Raw genomic sequence first — 20,000 nt, 5'->3', positions numbered from 1 at the left:
AAGGGAAAAAAAAAAAAGAAAAAAAAAAAAGAAATGAGGACCTGTAGGCAGATTTAACCTTCTGTTTTTCTAGAAAAACATTTCAATATTTCTGTATTTTGAGCGCTTAAGCTGCATTCATCCCAGCTCTGGGGTATCTCAGGGTAACGGTCTTAATCTAAGCCTAAACATTCAGAACATCTTTCCTTCTAAGTCTGAGATAGGCACAAAATTCTTGAAGAAACTTTGCCAAAAGGTCTGTAGTAGCTCCATTACAAGCATATTCTGTTTCTTTCGTAACTATAATGAGTGTTCAACATGAGCAAAAACATTCTGTGAGACCCTTCAGGTACGTTTTTATACGCAACTCTTCCACCTGTATCCAACAGAGAAATGTTTTAACGTTCTGCTTTTGAGAACTCTGTGGCAATGCCACTAGAGTGCCTTGATGGATGAGTATTCCCCGTGTCTTCACACCCTCTGGATGGATTTTTGTACCTGGGAATAATGGCTGCCAACACCTGAAGCAGCATCCAACTGTGCCATGTGCTTGTGCTCGGACCAGGACAGCCGGTAACTACTAGAAACTTCTTTTCCAGCTTCACCTTCCATAGCTCCCCTACAGAAGGGTGAAAGGACGTGGATGTTACCTTTGCATTAATCCCTCTGGCCAAGCTTTTCCCACCATTCCCAGCCTCTTTTCCCAACCTGTCGGGGTTGATCGGTGCCAATGCCAGCGGTCGGTGCTGTGGAGCCGGGCTCTGCCTGGCCGAGTTTGTTCCGGATGGAGGACCGCGTTGCTCTAAAATTCAAACAAAATCAACAGTCACGACTTCACAAATCCACAGCCAGGACAGCGGTCACCGCCAATGCTGAGGCTACTGCTCCCAAGGAACCGCAGCCGTGACACCTCGGACTGGGCTGAGCCGAGCTCACGTGGGCACGACAGAAAGAGGATTTTCCAAGCCAGGAACACAAGTACAACAGCTCATTAGTCCCATAGAATAAATTCCTAGGAATTTTATTTTTGTTTTTTACTCTGCTTTTCCTCAGGAAAAACCAACACACTTGTATGGATCCTGACATGAACAGAAGGGTTTTAGACTGTTTGCAACTTGATAAATGCCAGAGGGGATCAGGGCTGATCAGGTCCACGAAATTGGTTCAGATATCCAATATCATAAAATTTTGTAAGAGATGAAGAACAATGTCCATTTGAGAAATATCCTGCTGTAAAGGTAAGGGAATGAGGATCTGCAGGGGCAATGGGGATTTGGAGGTGATGGCCCCATCAAATAGAGGGAAATTGCCAACTCACTTAAGGCACAGCAGAGTTTTCCACTGCCCAGCTCCAGGAAAGGTGAGGGACTGGTCCCACAGGCACACTGGGGGGAGGAGTTCACTGGCAGGCAATCAAGAGGAATTTTAAAGTGTTTTGCCTTCTCCCAAAAGCTAAGTAGAAAATAAGATTTTAATAAAACCATTTAAAATAACTTCCTATTATTCTCCCCTCCACGGAAAATACTGTTAGTGTGCGCTTTACAATAAATCCAGTGCATTTCTGGAAAAAACCCCATGTTTCAGGATACAAAATGACACTGTCACTTAAGAATAAAAACCCAAGTCTACGCAAAAAGCTGTCTCTTAGCTAGAGCCCGAATGGGAAGTAGTGGCCCTAGATGGGCTTTTGTGCTGAAGTATAAACTAATAACTCCTTTTCCCCGAAAGGGTTAAAAAACCATCATTCCTAGCACCAAAACTAGAGATGTTCCAGCCCCATTAGGTGCAGCACACTACTGCATTTCCTAATTAAGAACACACAAATTCCACTAAAATACAAGAAGTGCTCAAGAGTGTTAAGGGAAGAGAAACTGAAAGCGCATTACACTGAATTTCTCAGGTACGCGAGACCTCCCGGGCCCTCCACAGAACTGCTTGGTGCTGTTCCCATGACATGCCTTAAAGAGGTTTTTCTCTAGAGATAAAATGTCACCTTTTACTCCTGGTTTATCTTCAGATTTTTAATTTAGAAGCATAGGCAAGAAAAACGCCATCTGTTTGTACAAATCCTGCAGCCCTCTCTGCAGCCTCCTCTCGTGTGTTCCCAGCTAATGCATGACAAAAGCTGACAGGCTCCTGCTTTTGTGAAAAATGTTAAAGAATCTCTTCTGGCGCATGAAGGGAATTCATTTATTCCCACAAAAAGCAAAGATCACAGGTCTGTGAAAGCTCGGAGGGAGGGAAGGGGACCAGGCAGAGGTTTTGCTGCCAGTCTCAGAGGACAAAGCTAGGGAACAGCAAACTCTATCAGGGTTTGTGCTTTGTGAGGCTCAACAGCTTCCAGCAAAAAGGGCATTTTGTGGTTTTGGAGCTGTACCCTGGATTTTCCTGGGTGTGAACCAGCCCTGTGAGGCTCAGCTCTCTCCCCGAGTGCCTGAAGCCCGGGCTCGCCCACATCCATGCTGGACTCCCCCACTACACAGGGTTCTACACTGTGAGCTAAACTCTATTTCTTCAGCTACATCAAGGGGAATTTTAAAGTGGAGATATATTCCCACTCCAGTGGAACTGGTTCTGCTTCTTTCTCCTTCATTGTCACAAAATTCTTTACATGTGAAACACACCAACTCCACTCCTCTGAGCTGCAGATTTTTTCTGACTGATCTCCACTCTGGTTTTACCACCTGTTGCTGAGGGGTTTTTTCCTCTCTTTGTTGAGTCTCCCCAGGTTCTGGTTTTATCTCTGTATTTTGGCTGCAAATCTGTAATTGAGGCAGTGGGAAAGGTTTTTACATAGAGTCCGTGTAAGGTCACGCATAAATAATGGATGGAAATAGGATATTCAGAAAACTTATTCTAAAAACAAGTGGAAGGTGTTCCTGCCCATGGCAGGGAGTGGAATGAAATGGGCTTTCAGGTCCTTCCAACCCAAACCAGTTTGGGATTCGATGACTAAAACCTGCAGAGAAAACAGATCTAATTCAACCAACTCAAACGTCAGTTGTTTTATAAACATCACCCATGGCAACTGCTCTGAAGTGTGTTCCTTCAAACTGGAATGAATTGGATTTGATAAAAGTAAAAATCTTAGTAGAAAAAGAACAACTTATAGAGGTCTCTCTACTTTAAGCGCTAACAAAAAGGAATGTTAAGTCTTTGAAATTCTGTGTTACAGGCTGAGATGGCATGTTAAATATGTGCAATGAATGTGAAATCAGAGAATCATCTCCTGGCTTTATTCGCAGCCTGGCTCTACATATTTCTTATTTAAAAGGTGAAGAAAGCCAACTTCCTGACAAAATAATGATAGGGAGTTTAATTAAACCCATAAGCAGCATTCAAGAAAAATGCTGGGCTGGAAAACAGCATTTCTCTCCAAATGATTGGATTTTATGTATTTACATTTTTGCTTAGAAACAATACCACAGTGCTTGCAGTGTTATATGGGAGCTGTCATTAAGTCACAGTCTCTGAAGATGGGGCTTTGCAGTCCCTAGGACTCACTTTGCTGCTCAGGTGACACAGCAGGTTTTGCAGGTGCCAGATCCGCAGGAAAACCCTGTCAAGGTTTTTTTCCCGTGTGGTGGAATGTGACCCTTTTCCAAAGGGGAGCTTTGGCAGACAGAACCACAACATGTTTCTGCTGCAAGGATGCAGCATTAGGGAATTTGCATGTTTTAACATGGGAGAAAGGAAAGACTGAGGGTTTACACTGAGAGATTTGAAAAGCAGGAGTCCCTGTGGCCTTAGAGCAGGGACAGAGCATCCTGGCAGCACCAGCTTCATTGGGAACAGAGCTCTGGCAGCACCTGCAGCAGCAGGAGCTGGGCCCTGAGCGGGGTGAGATTTTCTCACTAAACATCATCCTGTGGCTGCTGAAGCCCCCTGAGGGGGGGGTCATTTCTCCTTGGCTGAAGAATACAAGGTCTGGACAGGACGTTTCTATGTCAGCAGCACTTTCTCTCTCTCACACAATGGGAATTTCTCTCACTCTTCATTGCGTTGTTAATACTTCTAGCTTCTTTTTGGGTACAACCACCTTGGCAGCTCCCTCTCTCTGTCCCACCTGCCTTCAGCTCTTCCAGAGCAAACACATGAGCTTCCAACTTACTCAACTTCCAGGACCTGATGATCCCCGTGGGTCCTACCCAACTCAGTATATTCTAAGATTCACTCTCCTTAATTTTCAAACATCTTCAAATACTCCATTTAAGCCAATAAACTTCAGCAGTGATAAATACCCGACTTTTGACAGCGTGGTGGCACCTTCCTTACCTTCCTCAGCGACCACTGTGAGAGTCACCACGTTGCCTGCATCCTTGATGAGCTGCACGATGCTGTCATGGGAGAGCTCCACGATGGACTGGCTGTTCACCGCTGAGATTCGATCACCCACCTTCAGCTTCCCACACTGGTCAGCCGGGCTTCCCTCGATAACCCGCCCGATCTTGTGAGGAATCACTAGGAAACAAGAACAGGTGCAGCAACACTGTAAGTATTCACGGAATTACGGAATATCCTGAGTGGAAAGGGATCCACAAGGATCAAAGTCTAGCTCCTGGCCCTGCACAGGGCAACCTCAAGAATCCTACCATGTGCACATCAGATAAGCATCACATAGACCCAGAACTGCCGGTCACAGAATCACAAAATATGTTGAGTTGGAGGGACCCACAAGGATCATCAACTCCTGGCACTGCAGAGGACATCCCAAAATCCGAACAAATCCCACCCTGTGCCTGAAGGGCATTGTCCAAACACTCCTTGAGCTCTGGCAGCCTTGGACCTCTGACCGCTTTCCTGAGGAGCCTGTTCAGTGCCCCACCACCCTCTGGGGGAAGAACCTTTTCCTAATACTCAACCTAACCCTCCCCTGGCACAGCTCCAGCCATTCTCTTGGGTCCTGTCACTGGTCATTACAGAGCAGAGATCAGTGTTCGTCCCTCCTCTCCTGCTCCAAAGGGTGGCACTGCTACTATGGGACAAACCTGCAAATAATGAGGAATGTTTCACTGTGAGTGAATGGAGGTGCCAACCCAACAGCACGGCCTTGTCACATACAGGGTGTTGTGCCTGAAGGAAAACATGGGAAGGAAACGGGTCACATCTGCAAAGGAATGAGCGAGAACGTGTGGCCCTGGGGTGCTCCGGAGCAGTTGGTTTTGCCATATATAATGTAGTTTTCTGTTTCATGCATCAACCCTGAAGGACAGTGTGGGCTCAGAGAGAGTTATGGCCATCCAGTGCAAGGCAGAGATTCAGATGCACAGGCAAACTCTTCCTACTTGCAAACAAAAAATAACCCTTAAACACACTCAAAAAAGATATCAAACTCCTCCTGCCGGGGACTGACTCAGTCAGATGAGGACCTGAGCAGGAACCCTGTGCATGGCCAGCAAGGTGCTACATCAGCTCTGTACAGACTTGACCCCTTTTCCTGGTCTCTGAGATGAACATGCACTTTTAATAGTTGTCACAAATTTCTTCCAGCTCTTCTGGCTTGGTTCCCTCAGTTCATCCCAGACTGACACCGTGCCCTGCACAGACTCCTCCAGAAGCCAAAGCTATGGGGCCGGAACAGAAAGAATGGAGAAAAGAAGAAATTTTATGCAAAGTAGAAGGAAAAAAGACCAATTTCAGTTCCTTTCCCAGAGATGAACGCAGAGGCAGAACTAGAGACAACTACGCCTGAGCCGTGCCCGTATCTCACAACTGCAATACCGGACCAGGCTACTTTTTCACTTTGATGATCTTTCTAGACAAACACACTTAATGACGGTAACAACTTCATTGCTTTCCACCAAATACTGTAGACTCTACTTCCTCAGATCCCCAAAATAAGAAATTTTACCTGATTAGGTAATACAAAGCCATTATAGTAGTTGAAACTACGCTTCCATTAAAATGCCAATGAATTAACGCATCGTTATCACGGCTTGACAAATATCTACATCCCCAATGCTGCCCTGTGACAAGTGCACATTCCTGGGTATGGGTAGTGCGGGATACACATTCCCTGTTCCCCACTTATGTCACAGTTGGGTGAAAAAGAGCATGAATACGAAGCAAGACAGACCAAGACTCAGCTGGCTGGGCTGTGCCAGTGTGAGTGAAAGGTGACTATGAGGGAAACACCGGCACTGCACAGGAAGAGATATCCCTGGAGAAGCCCCAGCGAGGCCTGGCAGGGGGAGAGCCACCAGGACATGGCACTTACCCCCAGGAGGAGGTTTGTTCTTCGAGGTGAGGATGACAAAGCCAAATCCTTCGTTCTCCTTCCGCTGCAGACGGACGTCGTAGACCTCCGGGCACGGTTGGTTGGCAAAGTCCACACGGTTCAGCCGGGGAGAGCTGTTCTGTGTCAGGACGGGCTGTGGCTCCTCCTCCTCCGCCTGCTTTTCCCCTTGCAGGGAATGGACAAACAACAAATAAGGAACAAATCATACCAAGCAATTTCAGCACAACCGTGAAGCTCGGTTGTCAGTGCCAGCATGAGGTGGCAACAGCAGTTGCTAATCAGAGCAGGGGACCCTTGTCAGCTCTAAATCCCATCCCAGCTTTGTCATCCATGGAGCCACGGACGAATCTTCTCTAAACTGTTGCTCTGGACACTCATCTAAAACTGCAGCATCTCAAAAAGCTGCCCTGAAACAGCTCTCGTTTGAATACAGTTAATCTTGCTACACACTGAGGCCAAAAAACTTGAGAATACAGCACATGGAAGGTGCCCCTGACGATGGCATGGCGTGGAACAAAATGAGCTTTAAGGTCCCTTCCAACCCAAACCGTTCTGGGATGTAGAGAAAACAGACTGCGTTATTACGCAATTTCCACAGCACTAATGGCTGTTCTAACTACTATGTGCAAAAAGGTTTAAAGAAATCAGCCCCGCATCGTAATTTTCAGAGCCTTACGTGTGTGAGCAGTGCAAGTGAGCGCGGAACACAGCCCAAGCTTATTAAATTCTGCTTTTCTCCATTTAAGAGTTATAGCTGACCCTCCTCAATCTCGGGCTGCTCAGCCCCAGTGCAGTAATTAAGTTCCAGAGCAGCTTCAGTGGATTTGACTACAAGCCCTAAGTGTTCTTTCTGGGCAAGGAGACACCTACCACTGAAGAAGATCTTCCTCCGGACAGTGAGCAGCACCTGCCCATTGCGTGCGGCACTGGTCATTAAATCCAGAACTTGCTTGTGTGACTTCCCTTTCACAGGGACTCCATCAATGCACATCAGCTCATCCGCTGCACGCAGCCTCCCATCCTTTTCTGCTGCTCCCAATGGGATTATGGCTCCGATATAAATCTGCGAGCAGAGTCCAGGGGTTTGAACGGGAACATGGATTCATCAGAACACACAGTGGTTGGAATCCAGGTAACTCTGATAACTGTGCAGATGAGGTCTTTTGGGAAGACTCTTTTAAGATTATCTCACTGTTCAGCTCTAGCAGAAACGCAGCCAGCAACTGTACTCTGCACAAGCTGACCTGGTGGACATAATCTGCAAATCTCAAAGCATTCAGTAAATACTTCAAAAATCTTTAATTCATATTTTTGTCAGTTCTGCTCTCTTGAGCATGTTTGTCAGGTTATTACAAAGCTCAGCTTTTGAAATGAGCACATACTGTGTACTTATTATATATATGATTTCCCAGACATTAATGACACAAAAGCCTCTGTCACTCAATCTACTTTATTTTTTTTATCAAGACCGAGGCAGAATGATTGGGGAAGAAATAGAATTTTTTGAAAGAACTCAAATTTATTTCTGAAAAGTTGCTTATAGACAGTTCCACACTTCAAGTTGCTTTGGTGTTCAGCTTTTGGTGATTAGATAATGAATTCAAACATCATCAGTTCTGCCTACCCCCACCTCAAAAAGTGCTACTAAACAGAATACAGATAAGAACACCACACTCTTTCATATGCTAGAATCACTTTCAGATTCAATGGAAGATTAAAGATAACTACAGCAAGTACTGTTGGAGGTTAGGCAATGGTGGGCAGCTCATCAGTACACAGCAATCAAGACATCAGCTCCACACTTCCTAACACCTATGGCTGTTACGGAAACCAAACACCACAAATGCTATAAAGTGCAACAGAAGTAACATTCTCTGGATTTTCTCTTTACTTTAAATGCACGTTAGTGAGGGGAGAAGAAAAAAAAAAGGCTAGCACTGGATCACAGCTGGGAATGGAAAAACTGAATTCCTTCACTGTAATCAGAAAACAATCTACGCAGATCTATTCCAAAATTTTTTTCTCTCTGCTTAACAGCCTTAAGAAAGGTCCCTGATACACAGTACAAGTCTTAGTGCTTCTTCCCAGAGAGAAATTTATGCATGTTTGAAAAGAGAGGGGAGTCTCCTAAAACCTGCCCTTGGAGAACAGACTATCCAGGGGTGTCTGCACTGGCATCTGCCCAGCTGCCTCCAACTCAATGCGTGCCTAAAAATCCAGTGGGAGAAGCAGGGAATAAAGGGGTGTGACACCATCTCAAACCTGGTTTTGCTGGGATGCAAGAAAAGGAGCAGCCTAATGAAATTTTGACAGGAGGAGCAACCGCTTCCTTCCACTCAGCTGCTTCCCAGGATGCGCTGCTGTGCACAGCACACCAATTGTTGAATCCGGGCACATCCTGTGCCAAGGCCACCACTGGGACTAGGTGGCAATGGGCAAAGGCTGGGCATCAGCACGGCCCTTCCGAGGGCTCCGAGACACAGCAACTGCTGTAGAAACACGACCAGTGTCCTCAGCCTGACAAAAAACTGTGGCCCAAGGATGGGCTCGGTAGCGGGAAGGGCGCAGAACCTTGGAGACTGGAGTCCACAAAGGGGAAAAAATAAAGGTGATCTGGACCAATTCCTGATCTCTGAAAGGCAGGTAGTGATTTGATCATTTTGCCATCACCGAACTGCCTGGATGGGATGATGGGAAATGAGGATGACAGAGCAGGATCATTCCAACAGCAATACTATGAGATAACTGTGAGCAGTTTCACTTACAGGCTGATCCGGTCCGTCCCCTCCAAGCACCCGGAAACCAAAGCCTGACTCTTGTTTTCTCAGGAAAACATCTAAATCTCTTGTGTTTGGAGCTAAGAAAAAAAACAGTATTTCAAAACATGTAAGGAGCTATCTTCGATTATTGAAGGATTATGCTTTGGTGGTACACTCTTGAGTCTTCTAGTGACAGAACACAGTAACCAGAAATACAGTGATATTCTCTTTCCAAAATGGTATCATTAATTTTCAGAGCAGAAATCACAACTACGTTTTTGCTCTAGACCAGGATAAAAGCCAGTCTGTGACACAACTCAGAGCTACTTTTATAAACTCTGAAATGAGCAGGACTGCTCCAGTTTACTTCAGAATCATCCTTGAGATTATTTCTGCAATTAACTGTTTTATTGAAAATATGGTTGAAACATATTTTATTTTTTTGTTTTTCTAATTGCTGGTTGAATTATGCATTACTTGAAATGTTTTATCCGCAGCAGGTTAACAAACTGAGCAACAAAATCTCAGTAGTTTTACTGCACGTACAATAAAAAATTCCTTCTTAATTGAGTATTTTCAAGTTGAAGATGATGTACTTACGTTTGTCCTCATAAATTGTCTTGGACTTCAGGTAGACTTCGGAAGGGTCCAGTTTAGGAGAGCCTGGTCGCACAGCAGAGGGCGGGAAGGGCATCGGCTGTGGAATGGTATCGCTGACAGCTTCCAAACTCCCTGAACTGTCCTGCTTGTCCCTCTGAAACAGCCCACGGACACAAAATCTGTATTAAATAAAGGCATGACTACGCTTGTGGGTGCAAAGACAATGAACACCATGCAGAAGAAAAACACAGGACTAAGGGAACAAAATTACAACTTTTCCAGTGGATATGTCTGACCAGAGTACTGAAGTCTTCCTCACTGGTACGTGAATTTCTACTGGAGACTGGGCTTGGAAAGGGTTTGAAGTGACTGATACTCGGAGAGAAGCGAAGCTGGGCAGATGCTGGTGGTTACCAACACATGGGATGAAGTGGGGCATAAAGGACTGATCCCATTTGGAGAAAACACCGAATCCTTGTCAGGCACCTGCAAGGCTCTGGACCACGGCTCTGGACCACAGTCCAGAACCATGGGCACCCGCTGCTCCACAGGCACTGCCTCCTGCCCTCTGCCAAGCTGCTCCCCACAAGCACCAGAGGTGCTCCCAGCATGAGCTGTTTGCTGGAGTGATATACATACAAGACATAAAGACGCACTGAATAGTGTGAGGCATTAACAACTCACTATTTGCCTTTTCATGATCTGATAGCTTCAACACTCCTGTTCATGAGGAAGCGTCACCAAACATCCTTGTGGTCTCTCATCTAAATTCCCAATCAATTATGCACTAAAATAACTCTAAATACTTCTCCTGGGCTGAAACCCAGCCTGGAAAACTGGCACATGGCAGTGCATGCTGAACCACAGCAGGAGCAGAACAGACATAGATCTGCCCTTTCACCGAGAGCAGAAGAAACTGCCCAGAGCCATTCAACAGTTTGACACTTCTTGTATGTTTATAAACACAAGAACTTGCCCTATTTAAGTGAATTATTTTGCCACGCTGCTTAATGCCACTGAGTATCGAGCACTCTGGGGGCTGCTGCTCCTGCATGTATGCTGGAACAGAATGCCAGTCTCCAAGTCCAAACTATTTTTAGCACATTGCCATGGGATCCATGCTGACAGAGCCAGTGCCCCCCAACTGCAGGGATTTCTGCTCTGATTTATTCAGTGTGGGCAGCTGGACGCTTGCAAGGAGCAGAATCTGAAGATCTTATTGAACACAGTCTGCTTTGAGCATGCTGAACACGTGTGCTTGTGTCATGCCACTGCTGGGATACAACTAAGGTTGCACTCAAACAGCAGGATAAAGACAGAAAGAGAAGTTACATCTATGTTCTGGTAACGGGGTTTTCCTAAAGTGCCCTGATTTTTTTTCTGTAGAAGAAGCATTTTTAAAGAATTTTCTGTGTTCAACCAGCCTAATTTACAACAGAAACCTTCATGACAAACGTAAGCATTAATATCAGCATTATTGAATCAGAGGTTGTTTTATTAAGACCAAGGATTCTTTACCGAGCTAATGTATATTAAAGATGCCCCGAGAGATCAAACTTCCAAGGGTAATGAGTATTGAGCTAGGAATGTACAGCTCCATGGAGACTAGCTGAAAATATGGATCCAAAGATAAGCATTTCCAGAAGGGAGCACTAACCAGTCCATTAATTCTATGTGAGGACTGAGAAGAATCAAAGGAACATAAACTTCCTTTAGAAATCCCATTTCACTTTAATAATTAGCAATGAAAAAAATAGATACTGTATTTTGTTTCCCTTTTAATAGGTACTCTGACAGCAGCTACTTAGACAAAGAATGTATGCCTACCAAGTAGATGTGGTTTTGCTAAACCATCTTGCAGGTTATCACAGGAACTAAAATCCAGAGGAAATGAGACTACAAAGCAGGTCAGAAACCAAGTTAAATATATCACCGATACTCACCCCTTTGGCAGCTTTAGTAGGTGAGGGGGGACCTGAAGAAAATAGAAAGTAATTTTAATAGCAGGTTACAAAAAGTTTCAACAACATTACAGCAATATAATCAGCTGCTCCTGGGGAGAAAATAATAGGGGCTGACTGACTCTGCTTTTAAATGGCAAAGTGACCAAAACCATCACTTTAGGGAAGATTCAATTAGAATTGAAAGCTGTACAACAATGAAAAATATCTTTTACTCTTGCTAGAAACTGGTCAACCAAGTCATCCCGCAGTTCAAGGGATAAGGAGACTTAGGAATTTGTCTGAAGGAATTTCACTTGCCACAAAGAAATCAAATTATTTCCTTAGCTGATTAAGGAATAGTAGCACTTATACAGAAAAAGATCTGGAGATTTTTGCAAATGCCAGTGGCTGAAGTCAGGGTTACCATAAAGCCTGAAGGGACACTTAGCAGCCATGAGCTGCTTCATAATCCATTCAGCTTCCTCTGACAGATACACCCTTATCTACCACAGTTTTTGGGGAGAAGATGCATTTTGGTCTGTGACTGACAATCAAGGAAGAGGTATGAATATGCAAATGAAAAATCAGAATTTTTCTGCTATTCCCACTGATCAGCCCCACCTCTTTGCTAATGCTTCTTCCTGTCTTCTGCAGTCCCCTGTTCATTATAAACACGGTTACTGGAATACATTTGGAGAACCTCACAAAACTCAGTCCATCATATGCTTTGCATTATGCTGGAGACCACGTGTTTGCTTTAGCACTCCCCAGAGACTTGGAAGAGACAGTGCATAAACGTATCACCATATAATTTTTGAGGAAAAAAAACCAAAGAAAAACCTAACTAAAACCCCAAACAAAACCCCAGCAACACGCTCTCACCCTAAACAGTCAGGAGTATAAAATAAACTTAGTACATAATGGCTCAGAGATATAATGAGCTGCTGCTTAGATGTCAAGACCAGACATGATTTAGGTATCACACTAAAAAGGTGTGGGGTATGCCCAGCCACTGCCCTGGAGGGACGTTGGCTGAGATAAGGAGATTGAGCAATCTCCCAGCAGGACTCCCTGGAAAGGCAACCACTTCTTGGTCATGGCGAGGAAAGGTGGACCCACAATCCTTTGGGAGACCCTATGCAGATCCTTTGTAACCCATTGGTCTGTCCCAGACCCTCTGTAATCCATTGGTCCCCCACTGATCCCCTGTATCCCTATAAAGGCAAGCTCCCTCGGGCCCCTCAGAGAGAGAGCTCTCGTCCCTGGCTCCCCCCTTCGCCGGAGGGGACCAACAATAAAGCTACCTTCTGTGTGGAACCAGCCACACGAGCCTCTTGCCTCTCTCTCTGGTCTGGCTTGGCCTGGAGGTGCCCTGCAGAGCTGAGCTGGAATCACAAGCTGATAATCACTAAAGAGCTGACAGCCTCTGCAAGGGCCCCTCTGCCAGCAGCTGAGGGAAGACACGGGGCCTCAGGAAGGCAATTCTTTTCGGGACCATCTCCCCGGACCGGTCATCTCTTCCTGGGTCACAGCCTCGGACCCCATCCCCAGCTGTAATTAGTGACTTTGAAAAGCTTAAAACCAACATGTCAACTGCAAATTTGTCTGTACCTCCTCTTAAGATAAGCAGGGGCACCTCTGCTCCTACTGGAAACTGCTTGAGCACCTCCACCACCTGCAAATGGGTCAAGCTCTGCACATTCTGGTGGCAAATCTCCTTGATGACATCCCCTTTCTGTAGGCCTTGGCACCACTGGCTGTCCAAAATCATCTTCACCTTCTGGCCTGTGGGACTGTCTGCAATGGCAAACCCAAAGCCTTTAGGCCCTTTGACCAGAGGGATGGTGACCAGCTCCGGCTGAGAGCCTCCTGAGGAGGCACAGGAAACCCTCTGCTCTGCTGAATCCATGGAAGGGCCGTTCAGGCGACCGTTGACCAACATTTTCCCATTCTGGTCCAACACAACTGTTCCTGCTACTAAATCTTGGCTGGACACGGAAGTATCTCCCTTGGCCACCGGCGGGCCATTAATGACAGGTGTGGCTGTCACGATATCCACCACGGGGTCTTCACTGTCGTCAGGAAGAGGGTACCCACGACACAAAGTCATGTTCACATACTGATTGACGGGAATGAGCTGAAACATCTGGACAACATCTGCATGGGTATGGCCAAGAACACAACTTCCATTTATGTCCACGATGACGTCACCTGTTACAAAAGAAAGTTCGACAGTGTCAGAAACAGAAGCGAAACCTTCAATAAAAGCCTACCTTGAGGAAATCACAGTGCTGTCTTCAAACTAATAACTAGCGTCTGGGATATTACCTCATGGCTAATATTGCCAAAAAGCATAAAGGATTTCCTCTTTGCATTTATTCTATTTCATCTCAGGACACAGTGTGCTAAATATATAAAGTTTAATCTGCAGCAGATTTCAAAAATTATACTGTAGAGCCATGGGAGATGAAGCAGAGCACGCACACTACAGCAAGCAGATGTCTTCTACTTTAATTCATATTGCACAGCATCCTAAACCCAATGCAGAACAAATCGGATTTTTTCTGGCCCTGTATTTATTTTAGGACTGGCTGAACTTAAGCTAGGATTGCACACACACATGCTCCATACTCTTACACTGCTGCCCCACGTGGCTAAGAATACATTTTCAAAATGAAGTGACATGCGCTTCAGATCCCAAAACCTTGTTTTGTGTTTCCATGATTTTGATGTGAAACTTTGCACAGGCGGTACAATATGCCCTGCAAACTGTCCGATCCCTTTAATGCCCAGGCATCGGTAAAACAGGATCTCTCTTATTCCATGATCTACAGCCAGAATAGCTGCACATCTTTTCATTCCAACAGTTCTGCAGGATTGTTTTCATTTTTGCAGAGGTGGAAAATGAACCACATACAAACAAGTTCAAACAACACATCAGCAGCAAAACAGGAAATTGTTCCATTTCATAAGTAAATAGTATTAAATCATTCAAAGTATTAATTCTTTTACTCATCTGAAGAGTAAGAGTTTATGTTAGAGTAAGAGTTTATGTTATACGTAGAGAAGCATTTTGCCTTTTCTAATATGCAAACCATAGGTTATAGTAACGTTATAGGTAACTTAATTACATATGTAATAACCATGAAAAAATGTGCAAGTCTTCATGGATTGCAGGAACTCTCATCCCTATTCTCTCCTCACTTGTCCAGCTTACACAACTTTGCTTCCTCACATCTGCTGTGGGTTTTTTGCAGTTTTAGTAACTGGTGTCATGGTTTTTGGCAGCAACACGGCAAAACAGACCAGGATTCAAACACGCTATTTTTACTTTACATACAGAGAGGGAAACCATTCCATGAATAAACATGAAGATGAGTGTCTTTGCTAAAGCAGAAGTACTGAAACCTTCAGAAGTGCCTTTAAAGTCAGTTTTTATCTAGAATGTTGCTTCTTTTCCTTTTCAGGCACAGCTCTGCACAGATCTTTCACAAATCTGAAAATATTTAATTTAGTGACGATGTGGATGGAGTCATCCAACCTCCTCTGCCTCGAGCTGTGTTCTCCAAAGTACCCCATGAAATGGAAGTTTAGGGAAATAATACTTGACCTGGAGCAATTCTCCCATCTTGTGCAGCGGGCCCATCTTTTAACACGTTCTTCACCTGGAGAAACTCATCAGGCCTGTCCCCTCCGATGATCGTAAAGCCAAATCCCATGGTACTTTTTTTCAAGGATGTCCTTATAAGTGCTCCAGTAAGCTGGGATGGATCTCGAGTGAAGACAGACCTCCCTGGTCCTTTGGAATTATGGAATACAGAGACAGGAAGGCAGGAAACCAGGGTTAGTTCTGGTAAGTTTTTTGGGTTTTTTTAAGGTATCACAAAGGTTAACGATTTGTTTATTGTTGGTCAGCCTCTGAAGCACTCTTAAGGAATAAAGCAAACAGACAGGAAAGTGCTACACTCACGTTCCAGCTGAATTCAGCCAATAGAAAAGTTAAGAGTGTTTTTGAACAGATTGCAACAGAGCTGTATGCAAACCTCCCACCTCAAATTCCCAGTTTTAATCCTTGAATACCAAGCTCAAAGTAGACTGAAAGCATAAAATCTCCAGGTGTGGTTTTACCTGCATCTTCCAGATGGCTCTTCCAACCCTCCATATATTCCAAAGCTGTTTATGACAACCAGCTTCAGAGTAATCAAAATGATTTAAAAGCAGTCTCAGTGCCTCGGTTCAATTTTAACATGAAGAAGTCCTTCAAAAAACCCTAAAGATCTGGGAGGGTAACACTGTAATGGCTAGCAAAAAGACAAGGCTGATGCCTTGATGAATTCCAGAACTGGGTTTTTGTAAAGCATACCTGCAGATAAAGATACATGTGACAAAGAACACAATATTCAGTGATACCTGATTTGGAAGGCCCAGCATCAGTCTGTCCTAGCTGTTTTTTCCTTTTGGCTTCCAATACTGGATTTTCAAACTGAGTTTTCTGGTTAATATGACTGCAGGCATACAAAAGGTAGGTCAGGATTTCAACAGAAAACATTCTGACTATTTCCCAACATAGGCAACCCCCAAAAAAATGCATCTACAAACACTAGGTTTTTTTTATCTCAGATGAATGCTCTGGAGGAATGAACAAAACACTCTCATAACCAATACTTAAAGCAGGTTCGTTCTTTCAGCAGCTTATTTACTTTGAAGCAGATAAAATTTTACTCCCTTTAATCACTGGGTAGAGTTGTAATTGTTCAGAACTGAGCAAATCTGTTTCTTCTCTTGACCCATCTACCTATAGTGTTTACAAACTCAGGCATCACCTTCTTCCTAGCAGATGCTAGAGCAGTACAGCAGAGGAGGGGAAAACGAACAAATTTGAGCATAATTCAAATACCTTGGCTCTGCAAAGTGAAAAATGTTTGCTTGTTCTCCGAAGCTACATTTTCAACTCTACCAATTTTCCTCTCCATGGTTAAAGAGAGATTTAATTTCCTCTGGCCGGAAGGAGATTCGAAAGAGCTCTTGCAGCACTTTAGTGGTTATTGACTTGGCTCTTTGGAGACAGCAATGATCTGCAAGTTATTTTTGCTCTTTTAAAGTTATCAGGTGCCACTCTGAAGTCAAGTGACTCTGTTTTTGTTAAAGCTAAGAAAAATGACATTAGCTCATTTCCATTTATAAATTATTTTGGTTGCTACTTGCTTTCCTTCCCCGAATGAAAAACACTCCACTAAGTCTTTAAGGGCTTTTCCCACATGCCAGTGCTGCCAGAAGTTTGTGCCATGAGTTCACTGCCCCCAGGACTGTTTTTCCTGGATATATTTAATACTTTCACAGAATCCCAGAATGGTTTGGACCAGAAGGAACCTTAAAACCCATCCAGTTCCACCCCCTGCCATGAGCAGGGATACCTTCCACTAGACCAGGTTGCTCCAAGCCCTGTCCAGCCTGGACTTTCACTGCATTACAACGTCTCCTTACTGGGTATCAGGCACTTCAGAATTTCTTGCTCAATTTGTAACTATGCCAAATCAATAATTAGCACTTACTCAACGTAATATGTCCCATATTGAGGGTCTTCTATTTTTTCCCATCCATAAGGAAGTTCTGCAATCAGAAAGACCAAGTTCTCCATTACAGGGGAAAACTATCTGCAAATATCAGAGTTTTCATTAAAGAACACCTAGAAAAATATGAGGAAAAGACAGGTCCCATTTTCTTCCCTGATGAAAAGTATCAGCCTGTTCCAGGGAATCTGAAGCCCTGTAACTCTTACTCTTTCTTCCACTAAATGAAATGATGAGACTTGTATTCAATGAAATCAGACCACTTTAAACATATAATAAACTTATTATTACAAAAGACCTGTTTGTACTGGAAGTAACATACAAAGGCTTTTTATGGCAAACTCGGCATCTGGTAAGAGGGTGCCAGCAGCTCATGACTGACTGAAGGTGATAAGCAGTTACCACAGAGGTCAGATTATTCAAGTTCATTGTTCTAGTTATCTTGACCACGGAAATATTAGAATAATGAATATAGTCAGTTAGCCAGACATTTTAAGGATAAATTTGCCCTGCAATCTTGTTTGAGGCTGCCCTAAGTTTGACAGTAACAGGAATTTCCCTAGCATATGACAGCATGTTACCAATTACTAATACCAGCATCGCTCCACGGGGTCTGACAGAAGACCCAGTGGGTCTAATAATTTAAGTGCTGTTCATTTGGATATCCTGCATCTCTGTTTGAAGTGCTCTTTTTATCCTGTGGTGAGCTGCACATATGTTTAATAAGCAGCAGTACGCAGCCACTGTTCCAGCTGGCTTCATTATGGATACACGGCTGTTAGGCTGGGCAATTTTGGAGGATGACAGGTCATTCTGAGCCTGCTTCAGCGTTTGGAACATGTCAGGCATTTGCCGAAGACAGAGCTATCTGATACTCTTTTCTAGCAGACTAAATTGCCCAACTGTGTAGGAAATGGTTGCGGGAATTGCCTGCAGGCTACTGACCTGGAAATCTTGAAGGAATTGAAAGCAGTCAGATTGTTCTCTTAGCTTCTGCATTCAAATACTATGTCACATGCAATAGTTCTCATTAGCAGTATGTATTTTGCCGTACCTTCTTTGTTATTTCTATATTCTGTTACTTGTGGACCTTTTCTCCTTCTGCCATATTCCACCGATACAACAGTTTCCAGTGAGATCATCACTCACGTGCAGCTTTCTCCTTAAGAATGACACTTATTGGAACAAAACATCTCATATTCTGCTCAGGAATGCAGATAAACCTTCCATTCAGCCAGATTCTACCACTCCAGGGAAAATACACCATGGACTTTCCCAGTCTTATGTAAATTCCTATTGTCGCCAAGCAAGGGACACTCAGCGCTACATTGCCAGCTCCAGAGTCACATCTACCAGGGAGAAGCTTCTACCACAGCAGTAGTGGATTGTATCCAGCTGGGATAAACTCAGACATTTATCAGTGACAGGTGATAAATGCATTCGGAACATCTCACCTCCATCTTCACAATCTTCAGGAGCTTTGGCCTTCTTACAGAGCCGGGGGTCAAGCCATGTGGTTGTCTTGGTGTTGTGACTGTGGAGCAGAACACATGCCAGTAAGAGAACTCCCTCACAGTGAAAAAATTTGCTTTAAGTATTTACTGTTGTAGGCAAACTGTACACTTCAGATAACACAGCCTTTATTTGTGCCTCAGTCACATAATAAAATACTAAAAAGAAAAGTCACCAGCACACTGGAGACCCTCCAGGACACGTGGGAAGTATTAGAGGCACAGACCCTCTTCCCAGCCCCCAAAAGCTCGTATGGGAACAGCAGCTGTTTCTACCTGATAGGAAAAAAATATTTTTAGCCTCCTCATAAGCTTAACTCTCAGGAAAGTTTCTGTTTCATTTTTGCCTTAGAACTCATAAATGAGGCACTCTTACATGTGCACACATGAGCTACTTTCCTATCCTGGGCTTTCATCTGGCCTATTTGTATTTTGAAACATCCATTCCGAGCCAAGGAACACAAGCCGAGAAGAAAAAATAAATAAGGTCTCAAATTTTGGAGAAATTTGACATAGAGAAGGTTTCCATGTTATACTTCACTTAGCAATACCCAGCCAGCTCTGTATTTGTGAGATACAAAACTTAGAACAAACAAACTGACTTCGCAGGTGGAACCATAAGGTTTTCCGGCATGATGGCAATTGTACCGAGTGTGCAATGTTGAGGACTACGAGTAAGGAATGTAACGGTAGGAATATATTAAATTTCATAAAGAAACAGAAGCAGCAAGAGCAGAAGAGAGGTGCAAGAGCAGCTTTCCACACTCCAGCCACCAGCACTTCTCTCCTCCACAGAGTTACTCACTCGATAAAGTAGATCATGCCAGTGTCCGTGTAGGCCATTTCCCAGTTCTTGGGTAGTGGTTCCAGTGTCTCATCCCTCGACAAATAATTTCTGAAGTCCATGTTGCTGCTTGTCTGGTTGTAGCTGGGAACAGGTTTCGTCCAGTCAGGAGAATCTGAATGTTTTTCTTTGTTTTCTGCAGTTGTTCAGGGAAAGTGTTTGTCAGATGCTTATGTTGTTTCTCACAAAGAACCACCCTCTTAATCTGGCTACAAGTGGATGTCAAACACATCCCTGTATGTGATGTGCATTTTTCCACGTTTTTTTCTTCAGCTCTGAACTTTGAAAAGCTGACATGAAAACCCTGAACTCTGCTCTTCCCCTGCCAAACAGAATTAACCTTGTATTATATGTCTGAGCCTACTCTGAAAAATCAACGCTGGCAGAAGTCCGAGTTGACTACGCTCTGTTGCCGTTTCTACATGGAGAACAGTGTTTGTAATGCCATAAAACGACCCAAAAATATCCTACTAATATTCCTCAAAGAATCAGAAGGAAATGTAGAGATGACCCAAGCTGCCAGTAAAATAAACAACACCTTCCTATAAACCACAAC

At 44.1% G+C, this 20,000-nt stretch overlaps 1 protein-coding gene across 4 annotated transcripts in view; it reads right to left on the bottom strand.

The window, feature by feature from the left end:
- Positions 1-20,000, bottom strand: part of MAGI3 (membrane associated guanylate kinase, WW and PDZ domain containing 3) — a 60,282-nt gene that overhangs the window by 5,423 nt on the left and 34,859 nt on the right. For all 4 annotated transcript variants that reach the window (XM_068996119.1, XM_068996122.1, XM_068996120.1 and 1 more), the window contains exons 5-18: positions 19,406-19,580; positions 18,544-18,623; positions 17,072-17,129; positions 15,930-16,024; positions 15,130-15,318; positions 13,131-13,730; positions 11,520-11,551; positions 9,577-9,730; positions 8,983-9,074; positions 7,088-7,280; positions 6,197-6,382; positions 4,255-4,440; positions 688-781; positions 478-598 (exon numbers count right to left, since the gene is read on the bottom strand). In XM_068996119.1, coding sequence (XP_068852220.1) covers positions 478-598; positions 688-781; positions 4,255-4,440; positions 6,197-6,382; positions 7,088-7,280; positions 8,983-9,074; positions 9,577-9,730; positions 11,520-11,551; positions 13,131-13,730; positions 15,130-15,318; positions 15,930-16,024; positions 17,072-17,129; positions 18,544-18,623; positions 19,406-19,580 — 2,255 coding nt within the window. The remainder of the gene's footprint in view (positions 1-477; positions 599-687; positions 782-4,254; positions 4,441-6,196; positions 6,383-7,087; positions 7,281-8,982; positions 9,075-9,576; positions 9,731-11,519; positions 11,552-13,130; positions 13,731-15,129; positions 15,319-15,929; positions 16,025-17,071; positions 17,130-18,543; positions 18,624-19,405; positions 19,581-20,000) is intronic.

This window comes from Aphelocoma coerulescens, chromosome 26 (genome assembly GCF_041296385.1).
Source record: "Aphelocoma coerulescens isolate FSJ_1873_10779 chromosome 26, UR_Acoe_1.0, whole genome shotgun sequence".
Classification (NCBI taxonomy): Eukaryota; Metazoa; Chordata; class Aves; order Passeriformes; family Corvidae; genus Aphelocoma; species Aphelocoma coerulescens.
This window is presented reverse-complemented; position numbering and strand designations above follow the sequence as displayed.